At 38.9% G+C, this 15,207-nt stretch overlaps 1 protein-coding gene across 1 annotated transcript in view; it reads right to left on the minus strand.

The window, feature by feature from the left end:
• SEL1L (sel-1 suppressor of lin-12-like (C. elegans)) overlaps positions 1–15,207 on the minus strand; it is a 58,465-nt gene that overhangs the window by 25,162 nt on the left and 18,096 nt on the right. The window contains exon 4 of the mRNA XM_012656277.1: positions 636–803. Coding sequence (XP_012511731.1) covers positions 636–803 — 168 coding nt within the window. The remainder of the gene's footprint in view (positions 1–635; positions 804–15,207) is intronic.

Here is a 15,207-nt window from a genome sequence, read left to right on the forward strand (position 1 = left end):
CAAACATGGATTATATTTGATAATATTACCTTATAGGAATGCCCAAATATTCTATCAGAGCCATTATTTTGAAAATATTATTTGGTACTAAAGGGAACATATTCAAGATTTCTTGTCGTTCTTTTGTAGTTAGAAAGTTTTTCCTGAAAACATAGCTTGTCCACGGAAGCCAGCACCTTTACACTGGCATTTACACTTAAGATAGTTAAATATACTATATTTGTCAAATGTTACCTTAGTATAGTATATTTGACTCAAAGTATTTTAAAATGTATTATTTTTTTTTTCTAATCACTATTAGCCTTCACCTTAATGGTCTGTTTCCTTTATTGCCAAAAATGTTTTATGTTAATTAATTTAGTAGCCTGCCTGAAGGGTTTACAAAACAACCTGTGCACACCAATGCACAACCATCTCTAAATAAAACACGAGTGTGATAAGCTTCCTGAGTGACAGCCTGGAAATAAATATACCACATGCTTCCTGCTCTTAAGTGTACTCTTTAAGGCTATAACCACATCATCAATACTGGCCATTTCTGACCAACGTGGAAAAGGATGGCTAGAAAAAGACCTTTAAAATGTTGCCCCAGTCATAAAGCAATGTGGACATGCCTGCTACTGAGCAATACTTACTTTCACAAAAGCCCCACTTTTCATCAGCCTTGTAGTCATAGGTTGTAGCACACCACAGTCTGCCATCTTCCCTCCCATCTGATGTACATTCGTCATACTCCTTATCCAGGAAAAGAAAAGGGAAGTGGCAGGGCTCCCCATGTGCTGTGCCGTCGATGGCGGTCAGAGCTGGAACGACAAGAAATAAAAACCTAAACGTGAACACCAGCTCTGGTATCCATGGATTCAATGCTGTCAATTTCAGAATTTGAAGTCAAAGATATATGATGCATGATTTATAATAAGCAACATAAAAGAGTGAATGCTGATTTTGATTAGATTAGTGAGCATGGCTAGCTGGCTACTCAGCATCTATATCTAGCTTAGACTTCCTGAAGTTCTCGAGATATAACCTTAGAATGTTAAAAGTCTACTGTAGGCCTGGCGCAGTGGTTCATGCCTGAAATGCCAGCATTTTGGGAGGCCAAGGTGGGAAGATAACTGGAGCCCAGGAGTTCGACGTTATAGTGAGCTATGATTGCGCCACTGCATCCAGACTGGGCAAAGAGTAGGACTCTGTTTCCAAAAAAAAAAGTCTGCTGTAAACTCTTGCCCCTTGCCCAACCGGTGAGCAAAAAATAAAGCAAAATGCAACTGAATCAATTCCACTGCTCAGCACAACTCTCCTCTTTTTTTGAAAGCCATAAGTCAATTTCCTCAATAAAATAAAGTTATATAGGGAAAATGCTCCCCCAGACAAAGTTAATCACTTATGTACCCCTCTGCGATCCTACAGCATTTTATTAGAGTACTCATCACACGTACTGAAGTTATTTCTTTACCATACTCTAGCTCCCACTGGACTTTGAGCTTGTTAAGTAGAGACATATCTCTAATTTATTCTGTGAATTCTTTCTGAGTATCTCTTAGGTGCTGGGAATTATGCCAGGTGCTGGAAATAAGGTTGATTAGAGGTCTCTGCTACACAGAACTTATTGCCTAGTGAGGAACAGAGACATTAAGCAAAAATGTGAAGGGTGTTATGGAAAAGAAAGCCTCTCCTATCAGGAACTGAGGTTTCACCTGAACCTCAAGGCTGTGCAGGAGTAGGAGTGAATGAAAGGCTCTGGGCTGGGGTGGTATTGCAGACAGAAGGAATATCATATGTTAACAATCAAATGAGCAGCAACGTGGACAAGAGAAGAGGCTAATGAAGCATGTGGAAGCCAGGCTTGCGAGGTCTTTATAAGTCTTAATAAGGAGTTTGGACTTTTATCCTGAGAACAATGGAAACTCACTGAAGAGTTTTAAGTAGGAGTGACATGCTCATACTTACATTTTATTAAGAGAGTGGCGAATAGAATGGAGGGAAGTAAGGTTGAATGCAAGGTAACCAGTTTAAAGGTTGTGACAGTAGCCTAACCGAGAGACAATGCTAGCCGGAAGAGGGCAATGGAATAAAAGACATGGATGTACTTAAGTATGTTTAGGAGGTAGATATGGTACTACTTTGTCGATGTGTGGATGAGAGATGAGTCAAGGAAGATTCCCAGGTATCAGGCTTCAGGTGTGGATAGATGGTTGCCCTTATTAAGACAGAGAACACCAAAGAAAGAGTAGGTTATTGGGTAGGTACTGCTACATTTAAGGTGGCTATTAAAAAAAAACAAAACAGAAGAACAAGATGTCTTAGACATCATTTTGGTTGTACCTAAAGAGAAAATTCTTCAGTACACAGATAACACCTGAAGTTAAGGGCATATATTAGAATGCTGTGTGAGAAGTATATGAGAAGACCAAAGGTCCAGGACTGAGCCTAGAGCCACACATAGTAGATATGAGTATATGTCAACTTCCACTGGTTGCTTTTACACGGAGAATTTAATTGAGCAGCAGAGTTCAGTGATGAAGAGTTTAGGTTCTAGAGTCAGAACACCTCAGGCAAATGTTACCACTTATTAGCCGTGCTCTTTGAGCCACAGTATTTAATCTCTTTTCTCATTTACTAATATAAAATTACTTGGAGACAACTTCCTTATCACCAAATAAGAATTACAGTCCTTACTGCTTAGGGTTACTTGCAAAGACTGAGATAAAACATGTAAAGGACTCATCGCGGTGCCTATCATTTTAGGTAATAAGCTTCAAGAGGAGACATCTGCTATTATTATTACTGGCATTCCTGCTCTGAAGGATAGAAAGTATCCCTTCTTTCTTTCCAGCGTAAAAAAGGATACAACCTAAGATACCAATTTAAAAAAATATTTTCAGTAAGTTATGAAAGACAAAATGAATTTCAAGTGGTTTACTACCAGGTAAATGTCATTCATCATCCTCATAATCACTGATCAGAGGCAAATAACTTCTGCACCTTGGATCCGACCAGGTTTTAAGGAAATGATCTTTGATGCAATGTATAGGCAAAGCATCCTTTAACACCACCACCAGAGGGATCACTCTGATTACAGAATTTAAAAAGGGCATTCCCTGTACACTGCTACTAAATCCAAATCTGCTTCAGAAAGACTGTAGAATTGTACAGAATTGCAGAATTGTACTGTAGAATTGCAGTTTGTAAACCTGAATTTCAAATTAAATAGCAAATGATGATTTAAAAGAATATTTAAAAGAATATTTAATTTTTCAATAACAGACATTTTTGTGTTAAAAACAAATAGCTTATCATAGAAATTCTACTTCTCCAAAACTTAAACTTTCTAGTACTTAAAAAGTATATTTCTAAATACATTCTTGGGTATATTTTTCAAATATATGAAAGAATTCTCTTTCATGTGATGAAACTGTATAATAGAAAAAAAACTGAAGAGAACCAAAAGGTTTTGGGCAACAAAAGGTTTTAACCTACTGCTGATTCAGCACTAACATAATAAGCAGGAAGAAACTCCAGGATGCACCTGCTTCATCAATTTAGCAAAAACTGAAACTTGTTAAAATAATGTGTTTATTACTGAGTTACTAGAAACAAATTTTTATCTCTCAGCTATCTTCTCCAAGAAAAATCACAATATGGAAACTTTTACTACCTTTAAACTTTTTAAAAAATCTTCCAAAAGTTAGGGACTTCCTTATCCCAAGTAGACATTCCTCACAATAGCATTAATTTCAGTTAATTTTCTTTCCACAGAAAGATTCTGCAATAATTTCAAAGCTATCCTTTTAAAAACCTCCACAAGAACAGTACTAGTTTTAAAAAGAAGGTAATCACTGCTCTGGTGTAATGAAGCAGTTACAATTATGGTCTAGTTATACAATTTATTAATAAATTAGTGATAGCCAGTAATCAAATCTGACACTTAACATAAAAGGGGAAAAATATGTTAAGTCAATTCTGCAGTTTCATGTAAAAATTCACATTTTCTAAATAAGGAATCATATTTGGCTCTATAATAATGACCTAATATCATAATCTACTTAGACCTCAAAAGTAAGATATTTAATTTATGGTATATGAGAATTTATTATAATAATAAACAGACTGCTTTATATTTAATTGAGTAGAAATCTGCTTTTGCTAAGTCAAGTAAAATCATTCAAGGTAGGGGGAGGAAGGACAATATACATAACCTAAACATCTGTACCCCCATAATATGCTGAAATAAAAAAAAAAGAATAAAATATTTCATCAATTTAAAAATAAAAAAAAAATCATTCAAGAAAGCTAGAAAAAGTAAAAAAAAAAAAAAAAAAAAAGCCCAAAAAACTCAAAACCAAAAACCAAAAAAACCCCAAAAACCCCAACTGAAAACATTCAGTGCTGGCCAGAGTATGGGTAAATACTTTCATACTGTTGGCAGAAATATAAATTAGTATAACCTCTTAAAGATGGACATTTAGTAATATCTATTAGAATTTAAAAGGTCCATATCTTTAGATCCAGCTTTCCCACTTCTAAGATGTTTACTTATAGAAATGCTCCCACGAATATACAAAGAGATTATGTGTAAAAGAATACTTGTATAATATTCTAATTTTAAAAACACAAAGCCAAAAAGAACTCAAAGGTCTACTGATAGGAGATTGGTTAAATCAACTATGGTGCAGCCATTATATTGAAACCTGATATAATAAACAGAAGGAATTAAAGGTCACTACGGAGTAGTGTAGACAGGGAAGAGGATCAAAGGCTGAGTCTGAGGTAAGCTCATGTTTCAAGATCAGGCAGATACAGAGGAACCAGCAGTCAAGTGAAGAAAATATCTTCAGAGAAAAGAACAAATAGTGGTGAGGGGGTCATTACGATGAGCACCAAGAGCTGACCAGGTATTCAGCAATTAGAATGTGAGTGGTGGAGAAGAGATTTAGTTGCCTGGAGGGGGCTTGAATTCTGCTGGAGTTGGATTAGAGAATGGGAAGAGAGAAAGTGAAATCAGTGATTATAGAGAACTCTTTCAAAGAATTATGCTATAAAGGGGAGTAGAGAAGTGCAATGGCAGCTAGAGGGGGACTTGAAGACTGGTGGTTTTTGTTTTTGTTTTGTTTTTATTTTTTAGAGATAGGGTCTCACTCTGCTGCCTGGGCTAGAGTGTCATGGTGTCATCATAGCTCAATGCAACCTCGAACTCCTGGGCTCAGGTGATCCTCCCACCCTGGCCTCCCAAAGTATCAAGATTATAGGTGTGAGCCACTGTGTTCGGCCTTTGTTTTCAATATGTAAGACACTACAGCATATTTGAATGTTGAAGGAAAGAATCCAAAAGAGAAAAATGTAAATGTGGCTAGAATGTTGTTATATATATCGAATTAAATGTCTTGAGAATACAAACACATCTTTCCCTCATTTTTAATTGTAAAATCAAAACAAAAACCAAAAAGTTAACTTCTTAATCTATACAGATAAATGCTAAGAATTTACCTTTGTAAATTTCTCATTTTAAGAACTTTTACGGTGTCATTAAAGACTAATATTGTATCTATAAGTTTAGATGGGTGCTCTGTTAAATAAGAAAATTAACTATTTAATCATGCTGCTTGTCTAAAGCAATCTTGTACTTACAAACATAGAATACCAAGTAGCATTTGAATCAAATATATCTGTAGTCCAAAACGATTGAAAAACAATTATTTAATGTTAAAAAGCTACCAACTTCAAGACAACTGTCATAGTGTTCATCAATTTTAATAAACACCAAGATAAAAGCACGATCAACCAACCAATCATAACCAAAAAAGACCCCCAAAGTACCAAGAACAAAGAACCTTAGTTTAGAGGATTTAAAGGAAACTATATAGTACTTGATTTAAAGTAAATGGTGTAAGCCATATAAAAGGGTATTTCACTATTGTCTGGGAATATGCTATAGTAATCTTTTGGGGAAAATACCAATGTTATGCGATTTGCTACAAGCAGACTGCTTTCACCAAAAGTTGAGAACCACTAAATTTAGTTAAGAAACTACTTTCATAAACAAACATTATACTAAGGAAGGCACTGCTTTACTGATTAAAATGTACTTTTCAGAATATGTAATCATGTGGAGAATCAACAAAACATAAGATCAGAGTTCATCAAAGCTCAGCACTCTCTGTGATAAGCAGCTAAACATTTTAAAGTAGAAATGAAAACAAGCACTGGCCCATGTGCCCAGAATAAAGTGATAAACTTCCGGACAATCAGGTGACAGGCACTGTAAAAAAACCATCCAGAATAAACTTGCTTAAGAAAACTGCTATTTAAGAACAGTGGGGTTTCTCTAAACAACAGCTTTAAAGACTGTTGAGTTTCAAAAGCCCTGGTGGGGCTAAGGATCCATGAAGTTTCCCTGCACAAATAATTTCTTGTAAAATCAAATAAAACAAAAGAAACAATAACAACAACAACAAAAAAAACCCTTTTCAATAAAGTCAGGACCTGCTGCAGGCAACTGCCTATGTTTTCTTTACCACCTACTTTCTGTTTAATTTGATTATTAGGTTAAGAATTGCTCTTCCTTGCCATTGCCACATAAGCAACAAGGAATTGGAATGTCATTCTATTGCTCAACCAACTTGCTTACTTCAGAATCCGACTTTAAGAATCGTACAGTAAGTTTAAACTCAGTTCCTTTTGTGCCATTTGAAATAGGTCAAAATGCTGCTTATTCTCTTTCATTTTTCTTTTTATTTTTTAAGACTAGAAGGACAATGTGTTTATTGCAGAAGACAATCCAAACAATAGGAGAGTATACAAAATTAAAGAAAAATCAGTCTTTTTTTTTTTCTTGCTTTGTTGCCCAGGTTAGAGTGCAGTGGCATGATCTTAGCTCACTGCAATCTCAAACTCCTGGGCTCAAGCAATCCTCCCACCTCAGCCTCCCCAGCAGCTAGGACTATAGGCATGTGCCACCACACCTGGCTAATTTTTAAAATTTTTTTGTAGAGACGGGAGTCTCACTACATTGCCCAGGCTGGTCTCAAACTCCTGGTTCAAGTGATCCCCTTGCCTCAGCCACCCAAATAGCTAGGACTGCAGGCACACACCACCAAGTCAGGCTAATTTTGAAGTGACAGGTAAAAATGACTGTTAGTAGAAGAGAAGTTCTGGACCTTTTTCATTTGTAAACATATTTTTAAAATTGGCTTCTCTTCACATAAAGGATCTATGATAGTTGATTTTGTGTGTCAACCTGGCTGGGCCATAGTGCCTGGATATTTGGTCTAATATTATTCTGGATATTTCTGTGAAGATGAGATTAATATTTAAATTGGTGGATTCTGAGTAAAGCAGATTATCCTCCATAATGTGGGTGGACTTCATCCAATCAGTTGAAGGCCCAAACAGAACAAAGACTGACCCCCAAGAAGAAGGAGGAATTCTGTCAGCAGACTGCCTTTGGTTCTGTTTCTCTGGAGAACTATAATACAGGATCATGCTAAGTGAATTACTTTACAATATGAAATTTTCACTTAATATATCATTGACATTCTTCCAGGTGGCAGATGGAGTAGAATGGCTCACTATTAATTCCTAACCCCTTCCTCAGGTTTTGGCAGAGTGCTACTAGTGTCTTCTGGGGAGGCTTCTGCCCTTCTGATGCAGACACAATTCCCTCCTGAGGACTCAGGACCTGGAGGTGCAGCTGCCACCAGGTTTGACCACGTGGAACAAACATGAGGATGAAGTCAATTTACTAAAAAGGCTAACAAGAAAGAAAGCAAGCTGGAGTCTCTGATGGCAGAAGTGCTGAACTGCCTATTTACAGAGTTCTGGTTCTGCCTATCTATAGAAAACACTGGTTTGATGGATTTTCTGTTATTTGCCAAAAAAAAATGTTCCTTTTAAAATGACTACTGAGTACTCTGTAATAGGGAATACCACAATGTAATCATTCCCCTCTTGATGGCCATTTAACTACTCATTTGTTTTCGACAAATGTTTATTGAGATGATGTGCAGAAAATAGTTAACACAGCAGGACTGACTGTTGTCCTTTGAAAGGCCTGCTTGTAATGTGGCCCTTGGCTGGTGTCTGGACACTTAGATTTTAGGAGACTTCCCACCATTCTAACTTATCAAAGCAACTCACTGAACCTTAACTGTACAAACACATAGTTTATGCTCAACACCTGGGAGTCTACAATTTTAATATATGCTAGGCAGAGAGTCCCCAATAAAAACTCCAGGCACTGGGTCTCTAATGAGCTTCCCTGGTAGACAACATATTTCATGTGTTGTTATGATTCACTGCTGGGGGGTTAGGCCCATCCTGTATTACTCCTCTGGGAGAAGACCCTTGGCAGCTTGAACCTTGTTTCCTTCAGACTTTGCCCCATGCACCTTGCTCCTCTGCTGATTTTGCTTTGCATCCTTTTACTATAATAAATCATAGCTGTGAATACAACTATATGCCAAATCCACCCAGCAAATTATCGTAGCTGGGGATGATCTTGGGGACCCTTGATACAATTGGCTTTAGAAGTAGAATTTGCTGGAATGACCATGACTCACTGAAATATGGTGAAAGCACTGTTTGGGAAGAGGAAGGATAAGGGGCAGGGTATGACATATCTTTGGTGCCCAGGTGGTTATGGAGCTAACCATGGCATGAGCTGCTGTCTGTTGCGAGAGGCCAGTTACCTATGGAATTCGAAAATGATAGATCCAACTCCAGGAGAGTTGGCTTGCTGGATCCCCTGGCTACTTTTGCCCCTTCTGGCTAAAGTGAGGAGGAAAAAAACAGCCCTGGTGAGGCCTTTTGTTTTTGTTCTCTTCTCTAGATGGGAGGAGAAAGGGCCCTCAAATTTGCAGGAGTAGGCCAAAAATGTTAGAAGTTTGCATTGCTCTCTCCTCTATTTAGGGGTTGGGGGTGAGAGGGGAGGGAGAGTTAAATCAGGTCTCAGGGCTGTAGCAAAATTTTAGGTAAGCCAGGGGAAAAAAAAAAAAAAAGGTGAGGGGAGATAATACTCCAGTAGTTGTTTTCAGCCTGGCTGCTGCTGCTACAGTAGCTTCCCCCGCCTCCCTTCCTCCACTGCATTCCAGCCTGGATCTTCCTGGGCAGCTGTAATGTTAACACTGCAAATGCTGAATTTACTGCTAGGCAGTTGAATAAACTGCAGTGAGGAAAAAAAAAAGTTTTTTTTTTTAGTGTGTTTTGTGGCTATTGCATCTGGGTGTATTGTAAAAAATGATATACTACGTTAAATACTTATAATTTTATAAATACCAAAGGAATTATCCTGATCAGAAGTTGCAAAAAAGAAATGTGTTAATGGGACACAACTCCCTTGCTTTCTGCAGCCAGTGGGTGCACTGGAATTTAAACTCTGTGTATTGGAAATAGAGTATCTGTAACTGATGGTTTCTGTTATGGAAGATGTGGATTTTTTGCTTTTTGGAGCCTCTGGAAAAAGGCAGGCAGTAAGAATAAAGAAGTGATCTACAGATGGAGATTTAAAAAGCAGGTTTTAGTCTGCTAATGAGCTCTTGTGATTTTTCCAGGCTGATGAGCATATTTTTGCAGGGGTCAATTTGGACTGCAGGACTGACAAGACAAAAGGGCTTAGAAAAGCCTTGCTCATCACTTGGACTTCCCAGCTCCGCACTGTCTCACCTCTGTTGCTGCCAAAGAAAAGCCTCTGGCTTTTTTTTGAATCCTGAATTCACAGATCTTAATTGCCCAGACATAATACTAAGCTAAAATCTAACATGGTTGGGTATAAGCTTTCAGCTGGGCTGGGCTGAACTGAAAGCCGGCATGGGCTCCATGAACAGAACTCAGACTGCAACCTTGCACACTCAAGATTTAGGACACCTCTCTGGAGCACTAAGCTGTAAAAAAATCATAAATGCTTGCTTGGACTGTCTGAGTCACATACAACTGCCCCCAGGAAAGGGCTTGTTTTCTGATGAGACCACCTGAAATCTAGCTGCTGATTGGCTGTATATTTCTGATAAAGAGACTGATAGCATTTTTAACTTGAGATTATTGCCAAAAGCTGCAAGTTGGGATAGGGTACATCACAGAGAGTGTGACCGTCTATTCACTATCGACAGGTCATCCGACTCTTGACCCATCTGGAGCACATCTCACTGCTGTGTCTGGCTTTCCCAATGAGGTGCAGTCCACAACAATGTATGGTCTCCTAACTCTGCTTCCTCCACCTTTCTCCTACTGTATATGTCTCAGCGCAATGTGATTATTAAGGGCTGCTATCCTCAGAAAGGGATTGATCTTTCCGAGGCTGTTCATTGGATAAACGATCAGAGTGAGCAGGGTGACAAATTATGAAAACCCATTTTGAAAATTTCTGAAAATGCAAGAAGGATTTCATCCTGTCCAAATCCTGAACATGATATATTTCTGATTAAGTTGTATAAAACTGTTGGTTTTTTTTTTGTGAAGATGTTTTGTCTCTCTTGCACACAACCCCTCCAAACAAAAGGTCTGGATGAGAGTAGGGGATAATTGAAAAAATGTAAAATTACGATATCTGAATGGAAATACTGAATTTGTAACAACTGAGGAAAATAAACCAAAACTCCTACACCTGGGGAGGCACAAGGGAGGGGAGAGGACATTAATCACCTTTGTTTTTCAAAACTGTTTCTGGAACCTTTCACCTCCTCCTAAAGGAAAACTCTGTGTGCTTTTCCAAGCCACTGGGAGTGCTTTGAATTTACACTGTTGACCCGCTGAGAGGGCTGACTGTGAGACAACAGGAGGGGGCTCAGCCCCTGCACTTCCCACACAGAAAACCTCCAGATTCTATCCATACTCATGACAGCTGTGATTGACAGCAAAGCTATTTGAAACCAACTGGCAGTCCCTTTGAAACCAAGGACTGGACTAAATTATTTGGGCCAGACTGGAAACCATAGGACAAGCTGCTCATGTTGAGGGGGTGGGGGGGCACATTATAATGCCTGACCAATGTACGTCCTGCTTGAGATGCCCCAACAGTTGTAAACTCTTTGTTTCCAGGGTTACCATATGTACTCTCTGGGACTGAACTTCTCGTACCCTGACTCTCAAGACCCTGCCTTAGCCCTGGAAAGCTTTCAGGTCAGCTTCAACGTACTGTCAGTCATGCTGTGCTTGAATTGATAAAAATGTTAATAACACAGAAACTTAAGGCCAAGAAAAAAAAAAAAGGTTAAAAAGGTTAAAAAAAAAAAGGTTAGCACAAAGGTAAAATGGTAAAAAAGAAAAAAAAAGTAAAAAGATAAGAAAGGTTAATACAGAAACCACCTGGCTTTCTAAGGTAGACCGTTATGATTAACAGGAATTGTTTAAACTAGCTAAATCTAGGCCTCCTAAAGGGCATGGCTGAAATTAATACTGCAGGACGGTCTCACTACTGTCTGGGTCTTATTGATGATAACTTTGCTGTAAAGACGCCTTGGCCAACGACCAAAGGAGTAGACTGTGCGAAAAAGAGTTTAACACAGCAGACCTAAACTTCTGTCCTTGAAAAGGTCTGCTTACAAAGTTGGCCCTTGGCTGGCATCTGGAAACTTAGATTTCTGGAGCATTCCCACCATCCTAACTGATAAGAGTGGCTCACCCAAGCTGTACAAACAGTATGGTTTATACTGAACACCTGCTTCCCTTCTGGGAGTCTGCAATTTTGGTACATGCCAGGCAGAGGGTGCCAACTTACCCAGCCCCCAGTAAGCACCCCAGTTCTTTATTGAATTTCCCTAGTAAAAAACACTTTCACTTGTGTCACTGTAACTTGTTGCTGGGGGAATTAAGCAGTTCCTGTGTGACTCCCCTGAGAGAGAACCGTTGGAAGTTTACATCTGATTTCCCCCAGATTTTACCCCATGCTCCTTTTCCTTTTCAGACTTTGCTTTGTAGTCTTTTACTGTAATAAATCATAACTGTGAATACATTCTGAGTCCTCTGAGTCCTCCTAGAGAATCACTGAGCCTGGGGATGTGGTCTTGGGGATCCCCAACACAGTTGTGAATAAATGTGAAATGTTCAAGAAATAGCAAGAAGGTAAGTGTGGCTGGAGACATGTGAGCGAAGGGGACTGCCAGAAGAGGAAGTTGCAGAGGCAGGAAGGGCTGGATCACACAGGGACTTGATAAAGGTAAGAAGTTTGGATTGTGAGTACGATAGGAAGCTGTGGGAGACTTCTGAGCAGGAAGCAGGATCAATCTGGCCACTGTTAGGGACTGACATTAGGAGTATCGAGCAAAAGGAGGGAGGCCAAATAGGAAGCTTTTATTAATACATACAGGAAACATTTCAATTACCCTTGGGTGGTTTGGGAATTGCTTCAGTAAGGAGAAATACAAGTTTATCTTTAAGGATGAGTAGAAATTTGATAGACAGGTTTGGGCAAGGGAGTGAGGAAGGCATTCTAAGCACTGGGAGAACTTGTACAAAAGCCCAAATGCATGGTTTATTTGAAGAACTGTGAAGGGTTTAGGATTGCTGAAAAAGGCTTCTTGTGGGAGAGATGAAGCTCACTTGCAGGCCAGACACCAAAAGCTCCCTGAATCACACTAAGGAGTGCGTGCTTCATCTCCTAGGCAAACGGGGAGGTAATGAAAGGTTGTAAACAGGGGAGTTAGAGGTCAAATCTGGGTTTCAGAAATGTTAATATGGCAGCAGTATGAATGAGAGGCTGACAAAGGGAGCAAGTTTCAAAGTAATTGTCATATATCCCAGTTCTAATGTAGCTGGAACTGCACACACACAAAGCCATACATATGGAATTTATGTTATATATTATGTATGTGTAAGTACATAAGCCTTTTCATGTATTAAGAATAAATTAAAAGCAAATCTAAATCATTGCTGCAAAACTAAAACAAAGGGAAACAAATGAATCTATTAATAAATGTTTATAAAGTTGTTGGTATAACCACACAGAAGATTATTCAAGTGATTTTAAAACACTGTATTATTATAAATCCCTAATAAAATATATACTGAGGATAAAAAAGAACCATAAAGGAATCTTAGACTGCATTCTATGGTCCCATGGTTAGTGTTAAGGTTGCCATTGTTATTTTGAAACTATATTTATTAGGATAAAGTAATATTGAAGTAATTAATATTAGTAATATACTAATGTACTTAGTAATGTACCTAAGTACATTAATGTTAACATTAATGTACTTAGGTACTAAGACTTTCAGCATCAGTGAAAGGAGACAAAAAGACAAAAGGAAAGAAGCAAAAACCCCGATGGAATGGAAAGGCCTAGCAGCAGACCTGCAATCTGTTCTCTCCTCTTTCTGGCCCAAGAAAGAGAGAGAACGGTGACCTCTCTCTAAGCACCTTAGAAACATGCTAATGAGAGACCTGTAAACATACTGAAGATATTTACTACTGCAGGGGTCCTTACCTATGAAACGCTTTAGCAGGATGGACTTGGTCTGTCTAGATTGCTCATTATACAAAAACCTGGGATGTATGTAGGCATGACTCCCTAGAAAATATCACATCAACTGTGTAATTATCAGAGAATAAATTGGACATGTTTCATGACAACTTCCCTTTTGTGGAAGTGACACTCCATATGCCTCACTTAGAGGCCTCATATGTTGAAATGTGGGCCAGAGTGCATCCTAATTGAGGCAAGAAAGGACCTGGGAGCAGCTCTGGCAGCCATGGACTTTTCTACACTTTGCCAGTGTCTTGTGATAATTGTATCTATGAAAATATTTGCCAAGTTTGACATTGGGTAAGATCTCTGATTCTTGTAAGCCTTGGTGTTACGTCACCTGTAATATTTAATTGGAACTGGAAGAATCAGTATGAATGATACATTTCCTAACCCTATCAACCAATCAGCCTACACGTAATGACAACTTGGTAACAGTACATATCCCTGGTGCTTAGATCGTATTATCTAATAAATCAAAAGGAACCTGGGTTCCTTGGAGAAATGGCTGAGATTTATTTCTGGGTCAGGAAATACACCAAATGAGTTCAGAACATCTTGTCTTGACTGAAAAAAAAAAAAGTTATGAAAGATCACCAAGATCTAGTCAAAAAGACAAAGGAATGATCTTAAAAGATATTCCCAATGGCCAGAACTGGGATAATTTGAGCAACCAAAAAAGAACAAGCATAACAGAGTGAAACCTAAATACAGTCGTGTGACACATAATGACCTGGCAGTCAACGACACCACACACACAACAGCCGTCCCATTAGATTATAATGGAGCTGAAAAATTCATATCGCCTAGTGATGTCACAACCATCATAATATCACAGCTCAACATATTACTCATGTTTGTGGTGATGCCGTGTGCTGCCAGTAAAAGTATAGCACATATAATTATGTATAGTACATTAATACTTGATAATGACAATAAACTATGCTACTGGTTTATGTATTTACTATACTTTTTATAGTGTATACTCCTACTTATTAAAAAAAAGTTAACTATAAAATAGCCTCAAGCCAGGTCCGTCAGGAGGTATTCCAGAAGAATGCATTGTTATCATAGGAGATGACAGTTCCATGTGAGTTATTACCCCTGAAGACCTTCCAGTGGGACAAGACGTGGAGGTGGAAGACAGTGATATTGATGATCCTGACCCTGTGTAGGCCTACACTAATGTGGCTGTTTGTGTTAGGTAGATAGCAAGGGATTCTGGGTCTGCTAGGGACAAAGTGGGTGCTGTTGCCCCCATCTTGGTCCTGCCCACCCTAATTGTGCCCTGAGCTACTGCCATACCTGGGGAGGAGGGGAACACCCTATGAATCTGCCAATCAACTTAGTGCACCAGCTGCAAAAGAATGCAGAGGACTCTCTAGCCCACGAGCCAAGCATCGTGGGTACCATAGAGTCTGGAAGTGACCTAGAACAACCAGCATGCGTAGTAAAGCAACTCCCCACTGTCCAATCAAAGCGGTTCCATGGTGACGTCTGAGCCACTAGGGAGGTCCCAATCTGGGCACTAGAAAACAAGAAGCAGACCATAACCAACTCCCTTTTTGGCACCTTTCCTTTTGCTCTCCCATTGCTGCAACAACGGGTCCAGCCGTCATCTGTGGTGTATGTATCATGCTCTATAAACCTACATCTCGCTCTTGCCCTTTAATCCTACCTTCCTCTCCTCAATAAACCTCATCTTCATGCTTGCCTTATTTTGGTGCATCTGGTCACTCTTTGACCATGGGTGC

The sequence above is a fragment of the Propithecus coquereli genome, unplaced genomic scaffold (assembly GCF_000956105.1).
Source record: "Propithecus coquereli isolate 6110/MARCELLA unplaced genomic scaffold, Pcoq_1.0 Scaffold5, whole genome shotgun sequence".
NCBI lineage: Eukaryota > Metazoa > Chordata > Mammalia > Primates > Indriidae > Propithecus > Propithecus coquereli.